Source organism: Orbicella faveolata, unplaced genomic scaffold (genome assembly GCF_042242905.1).
Source record: "Orbicella faveolata isolate gen_17 unplaced genomic scaffold, um_ofav_v1 contig_13, whole genome shotgun sequence".
Taxonomy (NCBI): Eukaryota; Metazoa; Cnidaria; class Anthozoa; order Scleractinia; family Merulinidae; genus Orbicella; species Orbicella faveolata.
The window spans coordinates 6,322,501-6,336,726 of NW_028301540.1; the positions used below are offsets into that span (position 1 = coordinate 6,322,501).

General features: G+C 39.2%; 1 protein-coding gene across 2 annotated transcripts in view; it reads right to left on the minus strand.

Moving 5' to 3' along the window:
- Positions 1-13,652, minus strand: part of LOC110054064 (uncharacterized) — a 15,929-nt gene extending 2,277 nt beyond the window's left edge. The window contains exons 1-4 of one of the 2 annotated variants that reach the window (XM_089284304.1): positions 13,447-13,652; positions 13,229-13,277; positions 7,195-7,257; positions 1,024-5,969 (exon numbers count right to left, since the gene is read on the minus strand). In XM_089284304.1, coding sequence (XP_089140430.1) covers positions 1,024-5,930 — 4,907 coding nt within the window. In that variant the 5' untranslated portion in view covers positions 5,931-5,969; positions 7,195-7,257; positions 13,229-13,277; positions 13,447-13,652. Of the gene's footprint in view, positions 1-407; positions 5,970-7,194; positions 7,258-13,228; positions 13,278-13,446 lie in introns of those variants that run through there. The other variant, XM_089284303.1, reaches the window with a different exon arrangement.
- Between the last annotated feature and the right edge of the window lie 574 nt (positions 13,653-14,226).

Here is a 14,226-nt window from a genome sequence, read left to right on the forward strand (position 1 = left end):
CTATGACCTCTCGCAACCAGTTGGACGCTCTAACCACTGAGCTACACAGAGCTCTTGATGAGCTAAATAATGTTACTAGGTACTATAGAGACATGCGCCCTGCCTATACTGCAAGAATCACGTCCCTACGGAATCTTGTAAAATGACCGAACTCACCAGGGGTTATCAGAAGCTCAGTGGTCAGAGCACTCGACTGGTATACGGTAGTTCATTGGTTAGAATCCCGCGGGGACCTTAGATTTTCTCCCCATTGTCCTGTGCTCGGGACAAACTGGTCGAAGTTGTATTATTGTTCACCGAGTTTCACGTTTATCATAATTTCATTTCTAATGCAAGTTTTATGTTGATATCGCGGTTACCACACTGATATTAGTATTGATAAATGTTTTAAACAATTTTAAGTCTCTGTGTTGCTTTTACAGTGTAGTGACTTCAAATGGGTTCCCAAAGAGTTTTCAGCCAATCACAGCACGAGTTTGAGCCATACGTAGCTGAGTTTGTTCGTGGTTGGAGCAGCGTCAATGTTCGCTGTTGCCGTTGATTTGAACAGCTTGACAAATGAGCGACAAAAATAATCTGAACCAAGGACGTGCACTCTGAATGGTCACTTGTCATGCATTCAATTATTATTGTTGCCAGATTCAGGGTGTTAGCTATCTTGTGCTGCATTCAAAATTGTTTTCGTTAAAGAACCGGATTTTTAAGTCGAGTTGAAAATTATTTCTTCAAAATTATCATTTGTTGTCTCTTTATCGTGACGCATTGTTTTCTACGTGCTTGGTTCAACTGAATTATTCTTATCGCTTGCTTGTGGTGCTGTTCAAATCAAGAAATTTGAATCCAATTAGCAGCCAATCAAAATCGTCCGTTCCAAGGGCTAAGAATTGCGCTATTCGAACATGATTGGTGAGATCAACTTAGATTCTTCTGTTGGAAAATCGTACTGTGATTGGTTAAAATCTCTCAGGTGGCTCGGTTGAAGTCATTGTATTGTAACTTTGTTCCTTATTAATAAAACCTGACCTTTTGCTATTCCTGCTGTGTTTATCTCCTGGCAACTTCACCTGAAGAACTTTGAAATTCACATTGGAATCTTCAAAGCCAATGGCGATAAGACGCTTATGAGGACAAGCTGCTAAACTGTACACACGGCTTTCCAGAGCAATTTCACTCAGCAGGTCACCTGACTTAACATTAAACAGCTGAAGAAAATGACCTGTTAATTCATTACTGAAGCAGGCAACGCACTCCTCGTCACTAACAAACTTGCAATTTTGGTATACGGTAAACCAGAGCTCACGAATACATGATCGTAATGTGCACAGTGTTTTTCCTAAAACTAAATCGAGGACGTAAAGGTTTTCGGAAAATTCCTCGCGTCCAGCAAGTACGCAATACTGTTCAGTAGGAGAAAATGCCATGCATGGAGAAAAGCGAAAAGATTTGGAAAGCAGGGACATCTTCCAGAGTACTTTGTCTCCACATTGCATCTGCAATTCCCCATGATCAGTGGTTATCACGTGACATTTACTGTTACATGCAATAAAACGACCATGAATAGGAATTGTTGACAGAATGCCTTCCCTGGTTGTATCCACAATGATGACTTTCCTCCCTCCGTCAAAGGCCACTCGATCTTCTGATATGGGGATTACTTCAGTGAGGAACTCTAAGTCAGTCCAACTTCGGATGCACTCAGACAACTCAAAATTCCATAGCTCAAGGGTGTCGCACCTGGTTTGCAACAAAACACCTTCTCTTACAGCTACAAGATTATATGCACTGAGCCAACCAGGGTCTTCAAAAACTCTTTTTCCAGATTTGAACATGCCACTTGAAATGTCCCAACCCATAAGTGTTGCTGGACTGCCATCTGTTGTAGTGATAAAAAACAGTGTGTCACCAATCAATGATAATACGACATTCGTCACAATAGTCATTAAAACTCTTGCACTATCTTTCGTCAGTTCATCAAGCTGCAACATCTCTACGATGTAATCACGATTAGAAACTCTCAATACAGATTGTTTATTCAGCACAAAAACAAGTCCTGGGAGCAAGGTATCTCTTTCAAATGAAGAGTAAAAAGGATCTCCTAATAAAAATCCGGTCTCACTACACGATTCAAATTCCCACGGCTGATAAAGCACTTGATCAGGAAAAACATCTAAAGAAAAGGTGCCGTCATTTTCCATCTTGACGTCTAAACGAAAGAGATCCGTCCTAGCACTCTTGAAAACCAAGCAATGAAGGTATCGACAGTCAGGGGAGAACTTTATCATTCCGCATACTTCTGGAATAGTTCTCTGTGCTAGAGTTCTATAATCATCCATTACGTCAAGCAAACCAATTGAACCAGAAACGTCAGAAAGTGCTAGCAGTCTTCCCTCGCGAGACCAAGCAAATGACAAAATCTCGTCACTCCATATGAAACGATTTATCTCTGAGCCATCTGTCAGACTCCACATGATAATTGATTTAGCATCGCTGGGGCAATGAGTTAGCATCTTGATCTTGTCTGCAGAGATTGAACAGACCGAGAAACGACACTTGCTTGAAGTAAAAAGTGGTTTCAGGTCTCCGTCAAACGTGTACGCAAGGGCGAGGATTCCTGGTAAGACAAGGTCCTCAGTAGGATGAAACACTACTGAGCGGTACAATGACTGGGGAGGACCGTAGTAATTTTTCGTTGCCCTGTATGGTGCGTAGATAGGACAATCATCAAAGTCATCATAGTAGTGGTAGTAACACTTCCTTACCCTCACACGTCGTTTCCATAACTGCTGGCCGGTATAGAGTGACCATAGCTGTATCGTGTTATCGTCACATTCGCACACCATGTAGTCTAACCGCGGTGAAACATCAAAACAAACTACGGTAGCTGAACATTCAAATTTGGCTTGAACACGCCCCTGCAGGTCCTTCTTGTGCAAGTATTCCATATACGCCATTTCAGAATATTTCGTCTCTAAAAGGTTTAAAGCTTGAGATGACAGTTCAGGTCCGCCCTCGTTCAACAAGGTTTGAAAGATGGTGTGAGGCCGTATTTCTAATGTGGCAATATGCTTTCGTAACAAGACCAACAAAGTGCTAAGGGCCCCATGACATTTTTCGATGCCCATTTGCTTCTGTACACAAACCACGTCTTCAAACGCCAGTGTAGCATTTAAACACAACTTTGCGTACACAAGCTCTACGTCCAAAACAAATTTCGTAACAACGTCCTCAAGGCTGCATACTCTCGCATGCTTTAGTTGTAGCATGTGTTGAACTCCATGTCGCAGAGCGTATTTTGCAGTGTCAGGGAACTGTGCGCCGTCAACACCTTTTCGTTTCACCTCATCAAGCTCATCAATGCAGAGCTTGGAAAGGACTTCATGGCCTTCTTTTTCGTCCACACTGAAGTCATGATGTCCGTAGTTCGCCTTTTCAATCAACCAGTCTTTAACTGACTTGTGAAAGAAGTGAACGCACTCGTCTTGAACGGGTAGAAGTGCCGAGACACAGGCAATTGCCGCTTTTACTTTTCTTTGAAACACTGATGTTAATTTACCAGAAAGCAACAATTTAGACACGAAACCAAGAGGCAATGGCTCTCTTGCAGCTGTGACGCCACACAGGAAATTCCAAAAGTGGTCCTCCGTGACGTTAAGTTCCTTACAAAGTTCAGTCTCCAGACGCTTGAAATACGACTGGTATACAGACGAAATACCTGATGGTAAGATGCTGTCCAGCAGTTCAGGGGTTAAAACTGTCACTTCCTTCAGTATGAAATCTACCAGGTAATGAGCATATAGCATGACTCCTTCTGACTTTTGAACCAGTGCTTGCAAGATCTTTTCTCGATGCTCAGATTGCAATAAATGGCTGACTTGCTTTTCAAAGGAAAGGTTAATATCCTTCACGTTCTCTTCAACGTTTGGATCCAGCAGCAGGGGGCGCAAATTCTTTAGAGTTTCTGCTATGTTTCTTTCCGGTCGCGTTGTCACCAGAAATCGAATCCACCGTGGAAGACTTTGGAAGTAATTGGCGATTACATCTAGTAGCTCATTTCTTCCTTGGAATTCGCTTTCGTCCAATCCATCTATTACCATCAGATAGGTCAAACCAGGGTCATTCAAGCTGGCTAGAGGTTCCTCAAACAGCACTTCAAACAGATCCTTCACCTCCATGTTGTTTATCTCCACACCCAGATTTCTTGACAGCTTTTCCACCAGAGCTTTCTTGTAGTCTGGCAGAGAATCACACAGCTGACTGGCTAAGGACTGTAGCATCACCTTGGGATTCCTCTGGCGTGCCCTGTCATGCTGGCAGAAGTGGCTTCCGGCTAGCTGTCCAGCATCTTGCATCTTTTCACACATGACAGCTGAGATTACAGACTTCCCCATCCCAGCATTTCCACTGATCACCATCACACGATTTGTGGAACTTCTGTCATTTAACCAACTCTCGACTTTGGAAAAGATTGACAAACGGGTTTCCTTTACGTATCTGTCTGCGTGAAATCTTACGTTATTCAGGGTCTCAATCTTAGCGAGTTTCTTGAGGATTTCGTTTTCTCTCTCCTTCTCTCTTTGTCCTTCCAAGTTTTCAGTTGTTTGCTGCAAATCTAGGCGCAAACAGTCAAATCGTTCGTCTTGGGCTCCTAATAACTTCTCGTGAGTCTGCTGTATTTCTTCCACTCTAAACTTCGTCTCCTGTAGTGTCTTGTGGAGTTCGTGCTGGCTATGACGAATTTCTTGAATTGCTTTGCTGTCATCAGTTTGAGTTTCACGAACATTTGTAACAACTTGATGTGTTTTTGTGTCGATCTGAAATACCTCTTGCAGCTTCATGTTGTTATCTTGAATTCTCCCACGATCTTCTAGTTGGTTCTGACGTACTTCATCAACAGTTTGCTGTGTTTCGGTCTGGGACTGACGTACTTCATCGACAGTTTGTTGTATTTTGGTCTGGGACTGGCGTACGTCATCAACAGTTTGCTGTATTTTGGTCTGGGACTGACGTACTTCATCAACAGTTTGCTGTGTTTTGGTCTGGGACTGACGTACTTCATCAACAGTTTGCTGTGTTTTCGTCTGGGACTCACGTACTTCATCAACAGTTTGCTGTGTTTTGGTCTGGGACTCACGTACTTCATCAACAGTTTTCTGTGTTTTGGCGTGCGACTGATGTACTTCATCGACAGTTTGCTGTGTTTTGGTCTGTACCTGATGTACTTCTTCCAACTTACTCTTGCTACCCAGAAGTATTTTACGATTTTCTAGCTGAGTCAGATGCACTTCATCGACAGCTTGATGTACTTTGCTCTGATATTGACGTATGTCCTTCAGCTGTGACTTGATGTCTTCTTCACTGTCAGCCCACTCAAACAACACGTCAATAAAGTCTTCCTCTCCACAATGCTCAGCCTTCAATCTATCAATTTCCGCCTGAGGCAAGCCAAGAGTAACAAGAACAGCACTAATTTCCAGCCACAGAGCAGAGAAAGTAGGTGTATCAATACCAGTAGTGGTAACATGACCGTACAACGTATTGCGGAAAAACTTGATGCGAGCAAGGTTTGCCTCAACAGAGGTGTCACTAAGGGGTGGCTTAGTGTGCCAACCCGTCGGGGGAGGGAAGAGTCCACAAATGTTGGTTAAAAGGAGGAATAACAAAGTAATGTCAAATGTGTTGGAGTCTGGTGTGGCTCCGCCAGGTGGGAAGAGCAGGTCCCACTGTGGTTTATATAAAACCCTCCTCCTTAAGAGATTGTTCAGAGTATGATAGTTTGTATTGAGATGAGCCAAGAGATTTGCTGGGGGATGATATCCATCGAAAATCTTCCTAAGAACCGTTGATCCACCATCAATGAGAAGTCTGCTGAGCTTGGCTCCATTTGTCTTTTCCATAGAACTGGCCAAGGGTGAAGGGGCAGCAGCTGCCATCTTAATCCAACAAGCAAACGGGTAGACCTCCGGTTACACCTGCATGAGGTATAAATTAAAATATTATTTTCTGTAATGGGTTAACTATCTTAGCAAATAAATGCCATTCCTAGTCAGGGCTTTCAGTCACGATGTTGCCTGCTGTGAATTTGGCTGCCATTGAAAAGACACATTTTCCTTGAGTTTTTTCTTGATCAAGGTTACCTACTAGAATGACTATGGAATACAGGCTTGCAAGTTAGTCCTTTGCATGCACTGTGTTCCTGTTTAGCTTAATAAATTATCCAGCATTCATTGCTTTCAAAGGTAAGAGGGCGTGGCACCAGTGCCCAAGCCAGCAGTTTTAATTTGTAGAGTGCATGAAAAAAATTTCCTTCTTTTCTTACAACAATGTAATGCATCTACTGTCGTCTTTCCTTGCACAATGTATTGTACGCATTGAAGTTCAAATAGTAACTGCACTTACAGTGATAGAACTGACTGATGACAAAACAGATGTAGACGTGTCTGAGGTTGGCCACAGTCCAATAAAGCTCTCTAATTAACTGTCTATGGATACACCATTTTTAAATGTGAAATAGATATGAGATCTAACAAAAAAAAATCTCTAAATGTTTAACGGAGCTCAAATCACTCTCTCTTAAAATCAAAAGGTCATGCTGAGTCTGCTGCCAATGGTTGAATTATAAATGAGTTTTCTGTGGTAAAAATATGGCTACCCTCCTGTAATTTTCTTCACACCGCTTTTTAACTCCCTTATGTCTAAAATCAAATCCCTTTGTAACGTTTTGTACCTGGCAATTCTTGTACAATATTTCATCACAAACAAATAAGAATATTTCCCATGCATTCACTTTGACAACCAACATTATTATGATCCCCTATTTTAGGGATACTGTTAATTCAAGATGACAGATGGATTTATAAACATCACTGTCACAAATGAAGTCATGCATTCATTTTTACCACAATATTGAAAGGCAGCAGTCTATTATTGTCAGGTATGCTAGTATGACACATACTGCTTGCAGGGAGCTTTGTAGCTGTAGGGCATCACTCAGACTGGCTAGTTATCAAATTTAATTATGCTTCTCCCATCATTTCAGCAATGATCTCTTCAACGTATTTTTGCGTGACATTTCTTTATGACATATTTTTGATGCTGTCTGATTGAGTAACCCTGATATAAATTTTAACCAATAATGTAAGTAATATTTTATGCAGTTTGTAAAGTAAAGTAATAAGCTCTACATGTGAATCATACCATTCGACCAGTGTTCCTCCAGTTAGTCAATTCTCTGTTCTTTAAGCATAATCTCTACTTTCACTGCAATCAAAATTAAAATTATTTAATAATTTACACATAACATAACAAGCTTTAAGAAACTTAAAACTGGGCAGTTAAGGATTGACTTCACTTTCAAAAAGAAAATAACTTTAACTGATTATTGCTTTGAAAAAGACTCAGTGTGCTTCTCATTTTTACATTTATAATCATAATCATAATCATCATAATAATAGTAATAGTAATAATAATAATAATAATAATAATAATTTTATTACTTATATCGTGCAAAGTTCATTAAAATATATGGTCTAATGCACTTTACAAACACTATAAAGTATAAAAATCGTATCTATATGAAAAACAACAATTAAAAAAATTAAATCTAAGAAAAACATGCTTGCTTAAATAGGTGTGTTTTAAGTTCTCTCTTAAAAGTATTAAAATGGTCCACTGCCCTAAGGCTAGGTAGCAAAGTATTCCACACAGCTGGCACAGCCACAGAGAAGGCTCTGTCACCAGTTGTCCAGAGAAAGAGAAACCTCTGTCACCTGTCATCCACTGAATTCCTGAAACAATTTTTAAATTCAGAAGTAATGGTTTCAAAAGATCAACAAATTGCCTCTTTGTACAAAAGCGTCTTGCTATTCAACTGTTCTGGAAAAAAAATATACTGGGGAAATATTCTTTCTCTCTGTCCTGGTGCATTTTGTTTTTTGTTCTTGTTTTTTAACTGCTATTCCCAATTCACTTGATTTGTTCAATATATGGAAATCTTAACCTTCCAAACCTCCCTTCCCCTATTAGCCTTTCATTGACAGGTCTTTCAGGCCTCTCCTCTCAAATTCCACCCTCAGCCTCCCCTGCCCCTTCCCCCCTTCTCTGACTTATATCATGCTTTTACAGGTAAGACAGTTGACCACTAATGATGGTGGATTTACCAGCTCCCTCCCCTCCCCACCCCTCCCTTCCAAACAGCCTTTCCTCCAGCGAGTCTAGAGCTGGCTGAACCCAAGCCACCCAGTTAATTACAGTGTATGTCTAAAAGGTACCTGCAGCTGGATTCAACAGAACTGCTATCATGGAAATGGTGACATATATATGAAGCATAGACCTGTGGCTAACTGAGTAGCTCTTGTCATCAGGATCTAGTAAGGTTACAAACCTGGGGTGGCTGGGATAAGGAGATTTTGGCCTTATGATACATGTAAATGTGGGTGGAATAGACGTAACAATACAATTGGATGTTCTTTATTCTTATGTCTAGCCCTCAGATAAACTGTAGGTGGTTAGAATATCTTTAAATGCTTAAGCTAAAGTAGTAGCATGTCATGCCCAATGTTGGTATAAGCTGACTGCTATGCTTGGTAAAATTTCTGAAGCCAATGGGGTAAGGTATCACCCAGTCAGGTTCCAGCTCAGACCATCAGGCCACCATGCAAGTATCCCAATACCCCCACCTCCCATAATGTAGACCTCAGTCAACTGAGTCCACACAAATGAGATCCTTAACCAACTGGACCTGCAGATATATACTCCACAATCTAAGGCCACCATGCCAGTCTTCCATTCAGCATACCCCCATACCCCCACCAACCATAATAGAGACCCAAGTCAACCTAACCACACGAAAGAGATGCTTTACCAGTTGGCCCTGCAGATAGACTCCACAAAATAGTGACCAAAATATCAGGTGCTACCATGTCAGAAAACAAAAATTATTTTTAAGTAAACATGGCTCTAAACTGCTACACCCTCCTCCTTAAGTATAGATTATTTATGATGCATTGTTTATCATGCCAATTGATTAGGCCTGAATCTATATCTGCCAAGTATGTCCAATCTTGGGCCTTGAGTTTCTTTTTTCTGGCTCTGATTTGCCTCATTCTTGGTAAATTGACTACAAACTATAATTTAAACACTGACCTGGACCTTTTTCACTTGTTTTCACATTTTTGGAAGAAAATCTGCCTGGGTTAAGATAGCTTTCTCTCAAAAAAGATGGTGGCATCTTATGCCAATTCGATAGAAAAATGTAGTTACTATTTTATAGCGTTCGACGTCAAAATCAAATTCCTCAGAATCTTAGCTGTCTTCTCGTAAGTCAAAGGAAAATAGGAAATAGAACCAGAATCTGAGAAACAGATTGTTTACACTGGTTATTGTGAAATGTGAGCTTGATCAAGTACCATCTAACAGAAAAGAGATGTCAGTGATGATCTTACACTTTTTCCCGTAAAACCATGAACACCAGAGAAAATTTCTGGATTGTTTATTCTTTTGTGATCAATCAGATGCAAGATGAAACTGCCACGATAACTGCCAAACTGCAACATGGATTATTCACAACTTGACAAAGTAATTTTCTCCCATGACTAATCTTCAATTTTACCATTTTAAAATACTGAAATTCTTCTTTTTCTATTTCAGCTTATGTATAAGCAAAGAACACATATGAATGATATATTATGGAAAAGCAATGTTGAATTCAGCAGACAAGATCAGACACGGCTAGACAGTGCATCTGAGAGCTTTTAGCTTAAAAACCTATTGTGTTAAAATAAAGGCTTTCTATTCTATTCTCTTCTATTCTATTCTAAAGCACAAGAATTGTATTCTGCTCTCAATTTCTCTTTGGTGTCTACAGTGTTGTGAATTACACGGGAAGTCATTTTTGGGATTTAGCTTTGTTCCTGTTTGAACAAACAGTGAAAAATAAATTAAACTTTTACATAGTTTTCGCTTTACCTTTCATCGGTGCCGGACCTGTGTGCCAAAACACATGACATGACATATATTAAAATTCTCCGGCTCAAGATGTCATGTAAGCCATTCGCCTATAAACATTTGGTGCTGTACAACGATTCTCAAATTCCACGAGCTGGTTTCTTCAGTTCACAGATTTTATCCCCCTTGGAAATATTGAAATTTTTTATTCTTTTTTTTATTTCAGAGAGCTGCTGTCAGAGCAAAGAGTCACCATGGCTTCACAACTGAACCAATGTTCCAGTTGGATTTGACGCGATTCACCGGTGAAGTACTCTTTGTTGTTTGTATAAACATCGTATTTATCAACCCTTTGGTTCTCCCTGAAAACGTGCTATTTTTCAGTTTTTCAGTTTTTCTTTTTATCTTTTTTTTTCTTTTTATTGCAATGCACAAAACTATTTACACGACTTTCGTTACAGTACTTTACTACTTTACTATACATAATAAACGGCACTTACAGTTTAACAAAACTAATTCACACTCACTCACGTACACACACTACGAACAAGTTTACATAGCAAAGTCACACCTGGTCCATAAACTCGCAAAAAAAGAGTATTTGAGCCTGACATATTCTAAGTTATTCAACTATTTCTAGTATTTATATCGCCCACTTCTTCCTAAACATATCTAAATTATTATTTTTTGTACAGATGTATTTTTCAGTCTCATACTTTAATTTGACTTTTGATTTAAAACCTCGTATACTTGGAAGTTGTTTATTCCTTCTACATGCCCATAAATAAATTTTTCCCATAAGTAACAGGTAATTTAGTAAGGGAAGTTCTGGTGTTAAAAGACCAATTAATATATGCTTCAAATTAAGATGTATCTGCTGTTTTGTCAAGGATAAGTAATATATTTCGAAATCTTTCCAGAAAGAAATTGAATAGGAGCAATCATAAAAGAAATGCTGCATTGTTTCTGATTCAAGTTTGCAGAAAGAACATAGATAATCTGCAATGTACCCGATTTTGTGTAATTTGGAATTCGTGTAGAGTATAGAGTTAAATATTTTGAACTAAAAGGCCCTGACATATGGCTCAAAAGCAACCAAATGGGGAAGAGAAAAAGCCTTTTTCAGTGCCTCATCAGTTAAATTAAATTCACACTTTAATTTTCTCACATTATTAGGAAAGCAAGCCTTTTTACGGACAAAAAGAGAGTAATAGTCTTTTGAAATCTTTTTAGTTACATCAAAAAGGCCGCCGTCAATTTTGAAAGATGGATTTAGGGCTGTATGATCTGGATTATGATAAGCATTCCTTAAATCAAACGGTACAGAGTGACGAAGACCGGTCCATTCCAGAAAGTTCGTCTTCTGTATGTGTTTTGTGATTAGTTCATAAGAATCGATGTTGTTAAGATCGAAACACATGTCTCCCACTGTCTGAATTCCATAATTAAAGTACCTTTTATAAAAGACTGTTTTGTTGTTTATTCTTATTTCCTGGTTATTCCAAATTCGGTAAAGCCAATTGGTTTCAACCACATTATCTTTCCGAAATTCAGACCACCATTTCAGTAACTCCATGTAGAATTGAGAACTGATAGTTAAGTCTTCGACGTTATAGTTGCAATTAAAAAGAACCAGAACACCTGTTTCTTTTAGAAGATATTCTAAATAATTTTTCCATGCGCCAGAATTATCGCCAAAGATTCTTTTCAGCCAGGCAAGACGGAGAGATTTAATCATGCTCTCAATATCAACCATTTTGATGCCTCCTCCTTCATAATCATTTATCGCAGATTTTCTCGTTACTTTGTCTTTACCTTTCCATAAAAAATTGTAAATCAAATGGTTTAATTCTTTAATTATATTTTCAGGGGTAGGTAACAAAGATGACATGTACACAACCTTCGGTAGGAGCAAAGATTTAATAATAGTCACCTTTCCGTAAAGGGATAATCCTCTAGAGGACCAGATATTAATTAATTTTTTTATCTTGTCAAGTTTTTCTGTGGAGTTTTTCAAATACAGCAATTTTTTATCATACGAGAAGAAGATTCCTAGGGCTTTTATGGGATCTTGTGGCCATTTGATTCCAAGTGGTTTCATTTCACTTCCTTTTAAAGATCCTATCCAGAGTCCCTCTGTCTTTGAACTATTTACCCTTAAACCGGATACTTTTTTAAATTTGTCTAGCAATTGAAAAAGTTTATAGGCCAACTCTGTATCAGAGAGAACCGCCGTTGTATCATCAGCATATTGTAATAATTTGGTCTCTTGTTTATCAATAGCAATTTCTTTTATTTCCACGTTTTCCCTTATTTTGAGACTTACAAGAAATCTTTTGCATTAAGGCCATTATAAATTAATTACGTCTGCTGTGCACAAACTGGTCTGGAGTAGGAAATGTACACAAAGCGGTAAATATTCAAGGTCAAACAATTTGCCCATTGATGGCATCTCTGGTTTCACAAGATAAAATATACAACTGAACCGTAATATTTTCCACTTCTAAATGCACTGATAAAGCTTTTTGTTTGTGGGGCCAGTAACAACTAAAAAACAAATAAAATCTCATGGCAATAGATGTCCAACAGTAGTAATAAAATGTAGACATGATAGATGCAAATGCAGCCTTAACACTACTGGAGAAAAGAACTGAAAAAATTTTCAGGTTTTGAATGGGATTCAAACCCATGACCTTTGCCTTACCAGTGCAATGCTCTTCCAACTGAGCTGTTAAAGCCACATGAGAGCGGTCATGTGTGGGTTTAGCCTGTTCAAAGCCTGAACATTTTTTCAGGTCTTTTCTCCAGTAGTGTTTTAGCTGCATTCGCATCTATCATCAAATTAAAATCTAGCAACGCAAATATCTAGGTGGGATGTTTCCAAATGCAAATTCCCAATGATCCAGCTGTAATTAAAATGTTGACCAAATGACTTGATTCATCATAAAGGTAGCAAACCAGTCATTACTAAACAGTTTAATCTGTGATTACTTATAGTGTAAAGACAGTTTAGACCTCACAGACAAGCAAAGAGCAATACAACCAATCAGCCAACCAGAAAGAGAGTTGACGGTACACACAATGTTCCTTTCGATCTTCATCTTGATCCATCAAAGCAACCTGCAGTCGATATTAATGACTGAATGACCCCTGGAGCCCACAGGAACCAAACATAAAGGTAAGCTTATATTCTTAGTTTTAAGCTCTTTACAGCATGCCACATATAGTGGATGATTTTTCAGCAAACCCAAGCTGGATTCTTACTCACAGTAACTAAAATTCCTACCTCTATGCCGTCAATCACATTTTCGCTTCGAAATTCCACAGAAAAAGACCTGCAACAGATGACAATAATCCAGTGAAGAGGAAGAAAGCTTGGCACAAATTGAAGAAATCGAAAGCGGAAGTGAATACTTCGATACAGAAATATCTGTTCAAACAAGAAAATGGAAACGCTGTGTTGCTGTTAATAGGCCACAGAAAGGAATATCATTCTACACTAACCTTGCTGTCGAAAATAGATCCCTAGTTCCCCAATGGTAGATGATTTCGAATCTCGGCAAAACAGCGCAACAACAACACCCTTCCTTGGCTGCAATTCGCCTTAATCACAGTCCGCCATGTTGGATGCAACGTCACCATTTTTCGCATGAAAGCGAGGCCACGTGTGTTGAAACATCATGGCTGAGTCAGCGAGTACTTTGATTTCTTCAGAGTTTTGGTACTGCAATCTGGTGGACATACCGACAACAATATTTACGTGTGACAGTGACAGTGTATATTGGCTCCGGGAAGTCCACAACAACAGGAGAGGATGACAGTTCCGGTTGGACCTCCATAGAACTTTCCTCACCAGAAGCTTGGCCGAAAGTTGATGCTATGGATTAAAATGAAAAACATAAAAATACTTCTGATTATTTTACGATTTTAACCAAGGAATGTTTAAAGAAATATCGACAACAATATGTACCTGTCACAGTGACAGGGGACGATGGCACGCTTACATCAAACAGTCGCACTCGTGCACGCGGTGGTTCTCGCTTTGTGGGAGATTTTCTTTTCCTGGGTGATCTTGACCAGCAAAAAATACTTGGAACTGCATGCTTCTCCAGAACACGCTTCCCTGTTAAAGTTGTCTGAAAATCCGCTTCCTTAAAGTGTACAGAACATACTCTTGTGCTGTTTGTTATCTGTAGATGGACCAGATCATAATAATTAATGTAAATACATGTGCGCAACAATGACATCGATAACCCAACCAACTTACCTGGACACTTTTGCCCA